At 41.2% G+C, this 12903-nt stretch overlaps 1 protein-coding gene across 3 annotated transcripts in view; it reads left to right on the forward strand.

Moving 5' to 3' along the window:
* Positions 1 to 12903, forward strand: part of LOC130196550 (protein unc-13 homolog B-like) — a 53864-nt gene that overhangs the window by 8135 nt on the left and 32826 nt on the right. For all 3 annotated transcript variants that reach the window (XM_056418797.1, XM_056418798.1, XM_056418799.1), the window contains exon 2: positions 6539 to 6568. In XM_056418797.1, coding sequence (XP_056274772.1) covers positions 6539 to 6568 — 30 coding nt within the window. The remainder of the gene's footprint in view (positions 1 to 6538; positions 6569 to 12903) is intronic.

Here is a 12903-nt window from a genome sequence, read left to right on the forward strand (position 1 = left end):
CCCCGCTTAAGGCTTTAGCTCGGGGAGATTATCCCACCGGCAGCACACTCACACAATCACTCCGGCAGACACGTGTCCGATACGCCGCCGCCTTCGAACTCACAAACTCCGATCGGGGGCTCGGCCTACCGGCGGCTCGGGGGATGGGCGGAGCTACAAGCGGCTCGGGGGATTGGCGAAGCTACCGGTGGCTCGGAAATGACACAATAACAATGTATTTTAATCCACTTTTGGGGGGGGGGGGGGGTCGCAGTTGGGCGATGCTGTTTAAATAGCACTCAACAATGAGAAGAAAAGAGGTTTTGAGTAGAATATTGTAAAAAACAAAGCTTTATTTCAAGAACACACCGTGCTCAACACTGTCCAATAACAACTATCAACACACTGTAACTTTGGGCATGAGAGGTTCAGAGCAGCTTTAAGAAACATTGGGTTGGGTTTCAGAGGTTTACAGAATAAAAGAGTTTCACCCTCACATGAAAGAGGTTCAGAGCAGAATAGAGTCAGAAAGAGATGCAGCACATGTTACATTGGGTGTTTGACAGAGCAGACCCACTACTGTAAAGACAAGTAGCCTCCTCTCTTTAAAGTTGGCAAACGTCTCAATAACTCTCTGGTTAAAGTCAATCATGTCTGTGACCAGCCTGTTTCCATTATTCTTGAGGGAATGTGTCTGTTTTTCAGAACTTCTTCGTTGTGTTTTCGATGCCAGTTCGGTCTCCTTCTGCTGCTCTGCAAACAGGGTTAGCTTCATGCTGTTAGCGAGTTAGCTTCATGCTGTTAGCTAGTTAGCTTCATGCTGTTAGCTAGATAACTGCGGCAAGATTCGTGCTTTACACTTGTCTGAAGCTCTTTAGATCCCTCACCCCGTTGTAGTCCAGAGAGTTTCAGTCCCAGGACTTTGGAACAACAGACAGGGGAAACTAAACAGCGCATTACTCACTGAGCTCCAGCTAACCAGCTCCGGTTAGCAACCTGCTCGCGTAGCTCCGTGGAGCTCTCTGGCTGAGGGAATGATACCGGTCTCTGATTGGCCGAATAGTCCAATCACGTGAAATAATAAAACGATGTCATTGGCCAGGGCGCACATTTTTGCGCCCCAAGATTCACGTTTCATCCGCCAATGAGAAGCCGTCCTTGCCGCAACGACCGTGAAATGTTTGCTCACTGCCGCACACACACGTTGGGCCGGCGCCCGTAAAAAGGGGAGGGGCTTCTCTCAGTGATGATGAGTGGCGATATATTATTTATGTCACATTTAACTTAAGTGGTTGTTGACAGGCTTATGGTCTCCCACACACATTTGGCGCGTCAACACGGTATATTTACTATTTAAATGATTTGGAATATAATGTTTTTTGACAGTATATATTATATATATTTTTTCATCTCAAAATTTTAAGAGGGGCGGCGCCCTACCGCCCTCTATGGACGCACCGCCACTGCCACTAACGTTTGATCTTCCTTTTTGACACCTGACCAAACCAGTGAATTTACTCAAGTGCCAAACATTGGTACAATTGTGAGTAATTTCATTTTACGCTACTTTATATTTGTACTTTTCTATCTCAGAGTCCAACATTAGGCTCAGGGTTAATACACATGTTGACCAATGGATTTCCAGGACTTTTAACCAAATTTCCATGACCAAACATTTGTGAAAACTCTGTGTATACACGAGTATATACCTTAAATGACACAAATGAATGAGACAATAGTTTAATTTAAAGTATAAACATTCATATGCATGTTCAAACAGCGTCAATGAACATATGGATATAGCAACATTTCCATGAGTTCCCAAACTTTTGGGATTACATTTTTTTCAATGACTTTTCCAGGCCTGGAAATAACCATTTTTAAATTCCATGAGTTTTCCAGGTTTTCCATGACCGTATGAACCCTGAAGGCTTTTTACCGCCTTCAGGGTTCGTGCTTTTACTGCAAAATCAAACTAATAAATGCAACTAATTCCCTATAATATATTATTAAGGGTTAAGATACGAAGCAGCATATGAAGTACTGAACGTGATGAACATATTGATGCATGAATGGAGTCCTTTTACTTTTTTGTGCTTACGGTACATTTTGACACTTTATGTACTTTTTTGTACAAGTATATTTTAAATGCGGGACTTTTAGAGTCTTTCTATGCTGTGGTATTGCAAAAATAACAAAAATGCTGAAGATAATATGTGATAGTTGATCAAAACTATTAGGAATATTCATGCATTTCGAGGTATTTATGGTCTCCAATTTGACATTATTTGAGAACAACGCATTCAGGAGTCCAGAAAGCTCCAGGCTTTAAAATGGCACATGAATGCACCGTTCTGATTGACTGCTACTAAAGCTACCTCTGAAAGGCAAAATGAGAAATGTTAAATAAAGTCTTTCCAAGTGGACGCGGTCGTATTTCTGTCGGCCACCGAAATGAATTCGAAGGATCTTAAAAACATCAGTCGCGTTCTGTTTGTTTATTTATTTACTCTCGTCACATGCCGTGCTTTATATTTTAGGAAGTCGTGAAACATTTGTCAAACACCAACGTCTGACATCCAGTGGGAAACACGGAACTTCTGATTCTGGGCTTCTGGTTCTGATAACTTGTGCCCACCAGAACTGAACCGAAGCTCTATTTATGCCGCGTGATGTATTTCATCAGAGATGTGACTCGTCTCTGGGAGACGGGATGCCAATCTCACAGACAGTCAGTTCACACTGTTAAAAAAAACCCGAAGGCGTATACTTTAACACCAGTTCAGTGATAAAAATCATTTCATCTTCAGCAGACATCATCGAAAAGGTGACGAATGGACTCTTGAGTAACAGTAAATGACGGCGGCATGTTGCAATATTTGTTTGAATATATTATTGACGTGAGCCAACGTGGTTGAGTCTCATGCCCGATCCGTCTCTTTTACTTTTTATTCGCAGAGAATACAATATATCTGTTTGGATTCGGCATCGACGGGGGCCGAGTTGACCCACAGTGACGGAACAAAAAGGATGTAAAAAAATAAATATTAAAAAATTACACGTTTGTGCTCCAGAAATAAAAAATAAAAAACCCATCTCAACAGAAGATGAATTTCTGTGAGTACATGATGGCTTTGCTTTGGATGAATAAATGTGCAGACAGATATAAATTTGTATTGTTCAGGGCTGAATCGTGTTGTTCACCACAAATGCCCGGATCACGAAGCTGCTGCTGCTTCATTTCTTCACCGCTGCTTCCGATACCATTGATCACGGCGTTTTAATCAGTAGACTTGATGAGGAGGTCTCTCTGGTGTGGGGCCTGGCTGGTTTTGCTTATACTTTGTTACTTAATAATCAATTCTTAATTAACTTTTAGTTAGTTTAGGTGGTTTTGTGACATATTTAATATTGATTGTGGCGTTCCACCAGGGCATATTCTGGGTCCTCTACTTTTTTTAATGTATTAACAAAGCCTATAAATGCCCTCTCTTAAAACATTGGTTAAAGAGATGTCAAATAACTTAACTAACTCATTAAAAAACAAAATGATATGCATCACATTAATTGCTTGGCCACCTTTTATCGTTACGATTACATTTTAATGTCCTTTAACTTGTTCGTAAAGACTTACGTAAACCTAGCACCCTCCTATATTCGTGACCACAAGAATTCTACGAGAACTCAGCTTTTCTTTTAGGTCTGAATGTTTCCCACAAGCAATGTGGTGAGGCTTCTACCTCGTAGTTAAACATATTAGAAATTACAGACATATCTTTTTAATCTGGATTTTTATTTGGGGTAATAATTTTTCATAGTTTGGTATCAAATAGTTTTTTTTCTGTTAGTAATAAAGTAGGCCTTTCCACTTCTGCTTCCAAGAGGAAGAGTTGCAGTCTGAGCTAATTCTTCTGAGAATTTTTAAACTAAGAAACGCTTTTCATGCGTTTCAGAGAGATGAAGAGAAAAAAAAGCCCCATTGTGAGATTGCATTGCGTGACAGAAGACAGCCTGTCGGGACGTCTGCAGACAAAAGATGCTTCAACTCTCGTTCACGTGTAATCTCAGACATTCAGAGCTGGTTTTTCTCTTGAGATTCGTCCACCCTCTTATCCCTGTTACTCCCTCTCACCTTTCAACCCTGTTCGGCGACCGGCAACCCGACAGGGTTCATGCACATGCTGACCAATGGATTTCTATGACATTAATGGCTTCAAACCAAATTTCCATGACCAAAAAGTGAGAAAATGTATGTAAACTAACAATGAAAATTCCAAAGCATATATTATAACTTTAAATGACACAAATGAATGAGAGACAATAGTTTGATTACAAAAACACACATTTATAGTCTATAAACCTAACCCTAACCCCATGACATGTACTTTTCTACAAGCTAGGTTAAATCGTCGCCGCGAGTATGAGCAAATGAATATAAGATATTTCTATGACTTTTCCAAAACTTTTGGTATTTAATTGAATTTCAAGGACTTTTCCAGGCCTCGAAATAACCGTTTTTTAAAATTCCATGACTTTTCCAGGGTTTCCATGACCGTACGAACCCTACCGGGGCTCCCTGTGATTCTCCGCCGGGCCGGCACGACTGACAAAAATGACCCGTTCCCCCCCGGCACATCACACTTTCCCGACTGCGATTCAGTTAACGCATCGATCTCTCTTACTGAGAATATGCATTCAAACCTCATTTAAGTAACTCAATTACCTTAAGAAGGCAATGAACTTTCATGCGGCTGCAGAGTAAAATGACTGCAACACATTTCCTGGGGGCATAATTTAACCAAGAATTGCATCAGCGACTCTCTCTTCAGCCAAATGGCCGGAGCACAATGGCATTTCAAGACTGGCATTTCCACACGTTTGGTGCTATTGTGTGTGTGTGTGTGTGTGTGTGTGTGTGAATCCTCACTGCTGTTGTTTTAAGTGTCTTTTTCGAGGTTATTTATCAATCAAGTTTTATTCATACGGCACCTTTTAAAAAACAAATCAAATGCAATTCAAAGTGCTTTACGAGTGATTAACAGGACAAAAACAATATGAAAATGGAGGAAAGATGGCGAAGCTAATTCACACCAAATTAAGTTAAGAAGAAATCTATAAAATACATGACTGAATAAATTGATCATGGTAAAACATGCAAAAAAAGTCAAATTAAATAAAAATAACATTTCGAAAAATAAGTAATATCAACATAATTAATGCTAAATGGACTACTTGTTTTGCACCTTTCCAGTCCTCCGGCTACAACACATCAACACGGACTAGGGGAGCCGGGGTTCGAACCGCCGATTCCTTCTGATTGAAAACCTGCTCTCCCCACTGAGTCACTGTTTTTAGGTTAGGGAGTAGTTTACACAGAGTTACAGTTACAACCGGCCGTTTAAGGGCAATCTTTATGCTGATATAGCCCAGGGAGAAAAATACAACCGGCTAAAGCCGCCAGAGCTAACTCGTTAGCAAAGAAAACACAATTTAACAGACAAGGAGAGATATTAGTCGTGCTTTCGTCCACCTCATGATGATAGGTTTAATATTTACTTGTCTTTTTGCTCTGGTGTTGAGAGACACGCCTCCTTAACACCTAGATTGAATGCTAACTTGGCCTGCTACTTGATGCTAGGTTACGTTCGCGTAAAGTCTGCTTGTCTGAGTTCTGTTTGCTAGAACCTTCTGCCTAAAATATATAAAATTATTTTTTGAGGGGGAAAAACCATTCATTTTAAACATTCATTAAATATCAAACATTCATTTGTGATAGTAGGAGAACACAAGTGAGAGGCAGAGATCTGTTGAAGCGGTGTAGCGTTAGCGGTCGGGTTTTGGTCTAATTCTCGGTGGCTTCAGCATTTTCAGTGTCGCTACAATAATAAAAGATTTTTTAGAGCTTTAATGTATATGCGTGGTGGATTATATGACCTTCTACATTATGATAAAGTGGCATTCTGGGTAGACAACGATCGTGAGAAGTGTGTATCTTGAGCAATGCAATCGGTCCACCTGCAGGAGGTCAAATATTTGAGTTAATATTTATGTGTTGAACAGAATGTGTCGGTTGTCTTTTCTCATCTCACTTCCTTGTTGATTCCCACAGGATACATTTTGACTGCCACCTCTACCAATAATAACGCACGCATATTAGATATTAAAGCCTCAGTGTCTCAGTTAAAATCCATTTAAAGTATTATTGTTTTGTATGACTTTAATTCCAAAAGGAAATAAGAATAATTGATTACTGGCCTAACGTTTAACAGCCAGTCGAGTTGTAAATGATTGTATTTATTTATTTCATCACAATAATCAGAAATTAGAAAATCTCCATCGACTGCTAATATTGTTCTCCATCTATCTAACCTTTGAATGATGTTTCACATGAAGATAAGAGATATTCTACACAACCTCAGTTACATTTACCCATTAAACAAATATAAGATAAACACTCTTGCAAAAGTCAAGGAGAGAAAGAAAGAAGCAGCGTTTGTGCAGAAAGAGAAGCAAGAAAAACAAGTTAATCGTGTGACTAATCCTGTGTTTTCTCTTCCAGTGAAGAAAGCCAAACTCCACGGGCCTCCAGGTAAGAGCTACATCGTGCTGACTATATGTTGGTGTTTGTACTTTGAGAGGTTTGGTCTTTAAAGCAAAAGAGACGGCTGTGTCTCATTAATTTTTGTATTTAACATTTAAATTACCTTTTCATTCATTCCCTCAGTAAACATGAGTTTAAGTCTCAATCTCTAGTTTCAAGTCTTCTTCAATACAGCATGATGCTCATTTAGTAAATGATGGTCATTTAGAGTCAACCAAACCATAATGAAAGGTATGCTTGAGGGTGGTGGTATCTACAAGTCGCTACCAGAGGCGTCTTTACGTCACTCCTCTGCTCGCTCGTTGCAAAAATTCAAGATGGCGACGGCCAAGAACGAAAACCGGTGCCAATATGGTCAGGCTGGGCGCGATGGGGAGACCTGTCCCCCTGAAAACGTGGGAAAACGGTCCCCCGTAACGTTGATTGCAAGACTTGCATTAATAAAAGTAGGCCAACAAATAATAAATTAGCCATTATAACCATGTTTAAGTTAGCTACGAGTGCTAGCTACAAGAGCTAGCTACGAGCGCTAGCTACGAGCTACGAGCGCGACAGTCTAATATTCGTTGTCTGTCAGTGCTCCATGAGAACGTCTTTTACAGGGAAAATGGCCGAAGAGTTTTTTTATATCGTCATTGTCAATCGTTGTTTTGTGTGTGTTTTCTTTTTTTAAGTATCGGTTCAGGCACCGTTTAGGCACCGGTATCATTTTTAAAAGTACCTGTTTATCACCAGTATCAGAAAAAACCCGAACAATACCCATCCCTAACACTCCGGGGTCATGCGCTTGGGATTTCTACTCAGCAGACGAGTCTCAGACAGGGAAACGAGGTCTGAAAAGACTTTTCAAACAGTTCCTCGTGTGGGAACGTCAACCATTCATCAGCCCGTCAAAAGCAGAGCTCTGTGTTCTCGCAACTGTTGCGCCCATGTTCTCTCCAGGCGGCGATGAAGGGGGCAGAACAACAGCAACGAGTGGGAGAGCAAAACATAAAATCAATAGATCATCACAGACAAAAGGGGCCCACCTGCTAGCCCGAAATGACAACGTGTCATCATCGGCGTAAAGAAGGAGACAGAGACAAATCTCTCAGAGACGGACTCCAGACGCAGGCGGCGATTCGTCGTCGGCTGCCTCCGGGCCTCCGATCGGCTGAGCAGATTTTCAAAACGGAAGGAGGAGATTTGATTGGCCTCCCCGGGGTTCATAAAACAGGGACATGAGTGATGGCGTTGCTATACCGGACAGTCGAGAGAGAGCTGCTGCAGAAATGCCCTTCTGCGGTTTTGTAGTTTAACTTCTTTATAATACCGAATAAACTGCTCAGTCGACTTTAAAAAGGAAACTCTTTTTTTCAGAAGCAGCCGTGATTGAAACTCCGGGGTGCAGGTGACTTTTTTTTTGCTCCGCGCCGGCATCGGAGCTCTGTGGCGCGCGAGACGGCGAGCCGAGAAGTGTTAACGCGACACGTAGACAGAAAAGACATGCTGCTGTGTAGACACGATCAATAACAGACGGCTGTTTAGTTTAATAGAAGAACAAAAACGTCTTTAAGAAAAGGACCGTGAATGACTTCTGCTGTAATCTGGCGCGATAGAGAAAATTACAGGGGGGCGGGCGGAGATTTTTTCTTTTTAAACTCAAAATTGTCTGGGAGCCATATGCCGTCACCGGAAGAGCGATATATAGCTCGCGAGCCATAGGTTCCCGACCCCTGGGTTATATCCTTGAGTCTTGAATTACATCGCAGTCCCTTTTTTATTGGAATGGAAGTCCATTATGTAAAATTACTTCTTTAAAAAAAAAAAACTAAAACAAACCTAAAACAAACACACCTCCTTCCCCCTTTGGGTTTAACACATGTAGAGGTGATGGAGAGTAAACCCTGAGTGCAGTTCTGTCATGTGACACAATTATTAGTCCCAGGTCAGACACAACTATTAGAGTTTGTCCCACTCTCATGTTCCAGTTTGGGAAAAATGATCTGATTTATCGTAATAGTATAAAGCAATAGATTCTTTGCCTTTGGGGAGCTGGCTGATGTCCCAAAGCGCCCCTGAATCCCCCAGCTGGGATACGGTGGCTGGTATATGTGTCACTATATTAGTTTAAATAGTATTCTGATATTCTTCTGTCCTCACCAGGTTTTGTCCATAGTTTATCAGAACCGGTTTGCTTTAATCTGCTGACTATAATCGGGGGTGACCAATGGATTTCCAGGACTTTTCCATAACTTTAACCAAATTTCCATGACCAACATTTTGTGAAATCTCCATGTATACAAGAAAAAGTGAGAACATTTAGTATTTAAACCAACAATGAGAATTCCAAAAAATACAGTATATACCGCGTAAATGAATATAAGAAATTTCCATGACTTTTCTAAAACTTTTGGGATTTAATTTTATTCAATGACTTTTCCAGGCCTGGAAATAACAATTTTAAAATTCCATGACTTTCCCAGGTTTTCCATGACCGTACGAACCCTGTACAATAAAGGCCACGTGAAACCAGAACAATGATATTCTTGGCTTAACGTCCCCCCAAGTAGTCTCTCGATTCAACGATAATGCAGGAGATATGAATTAACGCCGATTCAAAGAAACGTAAATCGTAAATCGTGCTGTTGCGTTAACATCCTCTATTGGCACTCAGAAGCCCAGAAGGATTCAGGCCACATTTACACATAGCCGGGTATTTACAGAAACGAATATTTCTGCCCCTCCGTTTTCAAAAATATAGGGATATGTTGGCATTGTTCTTAGAACAGGACCCGTCCGAGACCTCCGAGGAGTATCCTCATGTCAAGGAGGAAATAACTCGGACCAACCTAAGCAAACTAACTGTAAACATAGGACGCTCACATGACGTGAAGCATTTTTAGTCGCATACTGTGACGTTTGACAACCTAAAACTCTGTTTGACTTAGTTCACACGCAAACACAAAAACTGAGTTTTCAGAAATCTCCACTTTGGCCGGAGTTTTTAGAAATGATCGTTTTCCATGATAAAACCTCAGTTTTTGTGTAAATGAAAGGCCAAAACGCATGAAAATATATGCGTTTTCCCATTGTGTAAACGGGGTCTCAGTCTCAGTTGAATGTCTCCTCCAACTTCCTTCATCCACCATAAGCTCTCCTCCGCTCCCTCTCTTTAAAGACAGCATTCATTACTGTGGACAGCCGCGTAAATGTCATCTCGCCTGGCCACGTCCATGTGTAACCAAATATTACTTATTTATTTTCACAAGTCATTGCCACTTAATTATAAATGACGCCCGCTGCTCCCCCCAGAGGGTCCCGCTGCATGCTGGGAAATGTCCTCCCCACCTCAGCTAGTTTGCTGCTCACTGGAGGCAGGTGTGTTTAAGTGTGGAATTCATCTTTTATGACAACCTGGGAAATACATTTTAAATAGAGACGATAGACTACTTTTTTTTTTCTCGTGGCAGGTCCAATTGTTGTTTTCCCAAATTTTTCCACACCACTTTTAGCTCGGGTTGTAAATGGGGCTGCCAATCCCCTTGTACCCTCAATCACAGAACTGGCAACCCCCTTAAGTGAATGATGGATTATTCCCGATTAACCATTTCGACCCCTTGTGTTTAGCCTTCGTCGTTACGGCTGCACTCTGCTCGGCGTGGTGACGGATAGGCCGCACGCCTGACATGTTCAAGTGTCTCGCATCAGGATGAAATTCGAAAAGAATATTTAGAAATTAAACTCTCGGCTTTCCCACGTCTGATCCTAACCTGACACATGGCTGAATGGTGGAATTGCAACTGAATCTGTTGGCCCAACGCTAGTAATTCAGCCCAGCGTTGCGGCATTTTGTAAAATAGTCACGAAATGTAATCTTTTTTTTCGTATCAATGGAAAGTCAATTATGAGGCTTACTCAGTTAGGCGTCTCACCTAGAAGACAAGTGTTTGACACTGTGTTGTGGTTTTATGGTCAAAGCTCATGTGTGGCTGATATTGTGTAGTCTGATCCTGGCTTTGGATTGAGCCAGAAATACACACAAAATACATCCATGCATTGTTCCTTCAGTAGAACATAGTGTTTCTTTCCAAATGATCTCTTGCTTATAGTACAGAAGTAACGTATCCTCGTACAGTGAAGGTGCTACATTTACTGGCTTTGTAAAAGTATTAGAACTCCAACTAATGCCTATTTTGTTGATTTATTATTTATATTCATCGATTGTGAATGGGAAGTATTTTTTATTATCATTTCCTAAAAAACATTAATTGTTTTGTTGTACATGCTCTTTCACTTTGCATTGGGAATGTGATCATGCACCAGTGAACAAAAGGTAAAAGTAAATAATAAATATATAGATTTCTTTTTTTTATTGTCTATTTATCCAACTGGTTAGCTAACTGCCACTGCTAAGCACGGTGGTCACAGCTGACAAGCTTTTCCCTGAAGGTCGCTACCTCAATTAAACCCCATTATCTGTATCGGCACTGTTGCCGTTGATTCCGCTGTTAGCGCCACTTGCACTGTTTGCGCCACTTGCATTGTTAGCATTGTTTGCGCTTTTAACGCCACTTGCACTGTTAGAGCTACTTGCACTATTAGTGTTGTTTGCGCTGTTAACGTCACTTACACTGTTAGCGTTGTTTGCGCTGTTAACGGCACTTGCACAGTTAGCGCCAGTTGCATTCCTAGTGTTGTTTGCGCTATTAACGGAACTTGCACTGTTAGCGTTGTTTGCGCTGTTAGCGCTGTATGCACCGTTTCTCGGAACCAAAATGGAAATTGGAACCAAAGCGCTGCCCCGTAATGTGATGATTTATGTAGCCAAACAATCGCCTCATCTTCACCCCACGTCCGCCGACGCTGCCCTCGGCTCCTCTGACCCCTTCTTCAAAAGAAAGTGGTTGTCAGATTGAGAACACAGAGATGTACAAGGACACACACCGACACCGCGTACGCTCAACACACACGCAAAGAGGGGGCTACTTGAGGCAGGTAATCAAGCAGGGATTAGGCGGTTGATGGCTCAACCCTCCGTGGTCAATGCTGATCACTGTGAGCTACATGGAGGGACACACACTACACACACACACACTTACACACACCTATTTTAGTCCTTAAAGCACTTTTATGAAGGCAAACATACAACACAGTTTGACTAAATAAATAGCTTTTAACTGCCTTTTTGACATCCTTTATTCTCTCTGCCCATTTTTTTTAATCATTGAAAATCACTGCTGGTAAATAACAGAAATTCCCAAACCATTATGGTTAAGGTTTTGATTGTTTTGGGCACCAGAAAGAAGCCTCTGGTATGCTTTCCGTATGTCGCATGGACGTTAGCTGACAATGTTCTGATTGACAAGGATTGCAATTAAAAGACTTGGTCATCAATCATTTTCTTGTAAAATGGACTTTTAGACCCCGTTTACACGATGGGAAAACGCATATATTTTCATGCGTTTTGGCCTTTCATTTACACAAAAAGGGAGGTTTTATCACGGAAAACGATCATTTCTAAAAACTCCGGCCAAAGTGGAGATTTCTGAAAACTCTGTTTTTGTGTTTGCGTGTGAACTAAGTCAAACGGAGATTTAGGTTGTCAAACGTCACAGTATGCGACTAAAAATGCTTCACGTCATGTGAGCGTCCTATGTTTACAGTTAGTTTGCTTAGGTGCGCCCGAGTTATTTCCTCCTTGACATGAGGATACTCCTCGGAGGTCTCGGACGGGTCCTGTTCTAAGAACAATGCCAACATATCCCTATATTTAGTTTGGCATGATTCCCAATCCACATTATCGAGTGCTTTATTTGCCTTATAATCTAAGGCGACTCGAAGCAGCAGCTCCACTTCGCTGTCTGTCCATACAAATGAACCTCGCGCCATATTTACTCTCTAAAGGAAAAGGAAGTTGGTCGTGTTTTTCGTAGTTGTTGTTGGTTTTGAGAATTCTGATTGGTTTGCATATCTTTATCCTTCTCGTTACACTGCCGACTACAGGTTTGGCATAGTTATGATGGCGCCCGGGGCGATTATCGGTTCATATAAACAGAAACTTTTTGGAAAACGACCTTGTGTGTACAACGTTATTTTTGAAAACGGAGGGGCAGAAATATTCGTTTCTGTAAATACCCGGCTGTGTAAATGTGGCCTTAGAGTTTATACTATAATAAACAATTTAACAGATTAACAGCATTTGCACAGATATCTGATTTCTCGTTTAGTGTCTTGCTTGTGAGGACAGATCCGCATAGTTTGTTGGTCCTATTTCATATCGCTGAAGACATACTTTTTTAGGACTTGATAATACAATTTTATGAGGTATTATTGGGGTTTTC

The sequence above is a fragment of the Pseudoliparis swirei genome, chromosome 7 (genome assembly GCF_029220125.1).
Source record: "Pseudoliparis swirei isolate HS2019 ecotype Mariana Trench chromosome 7, NWPU_hadal_v1, whole genome shotgun sequence".
Taxonomy (NCBI): domain Eukaryota; kingdom Metazoa; phylum Chordata; class Actinopteri; order Perciformes; family Liparidae; genus Pseudoliparis; species Pseudoliparis swirei.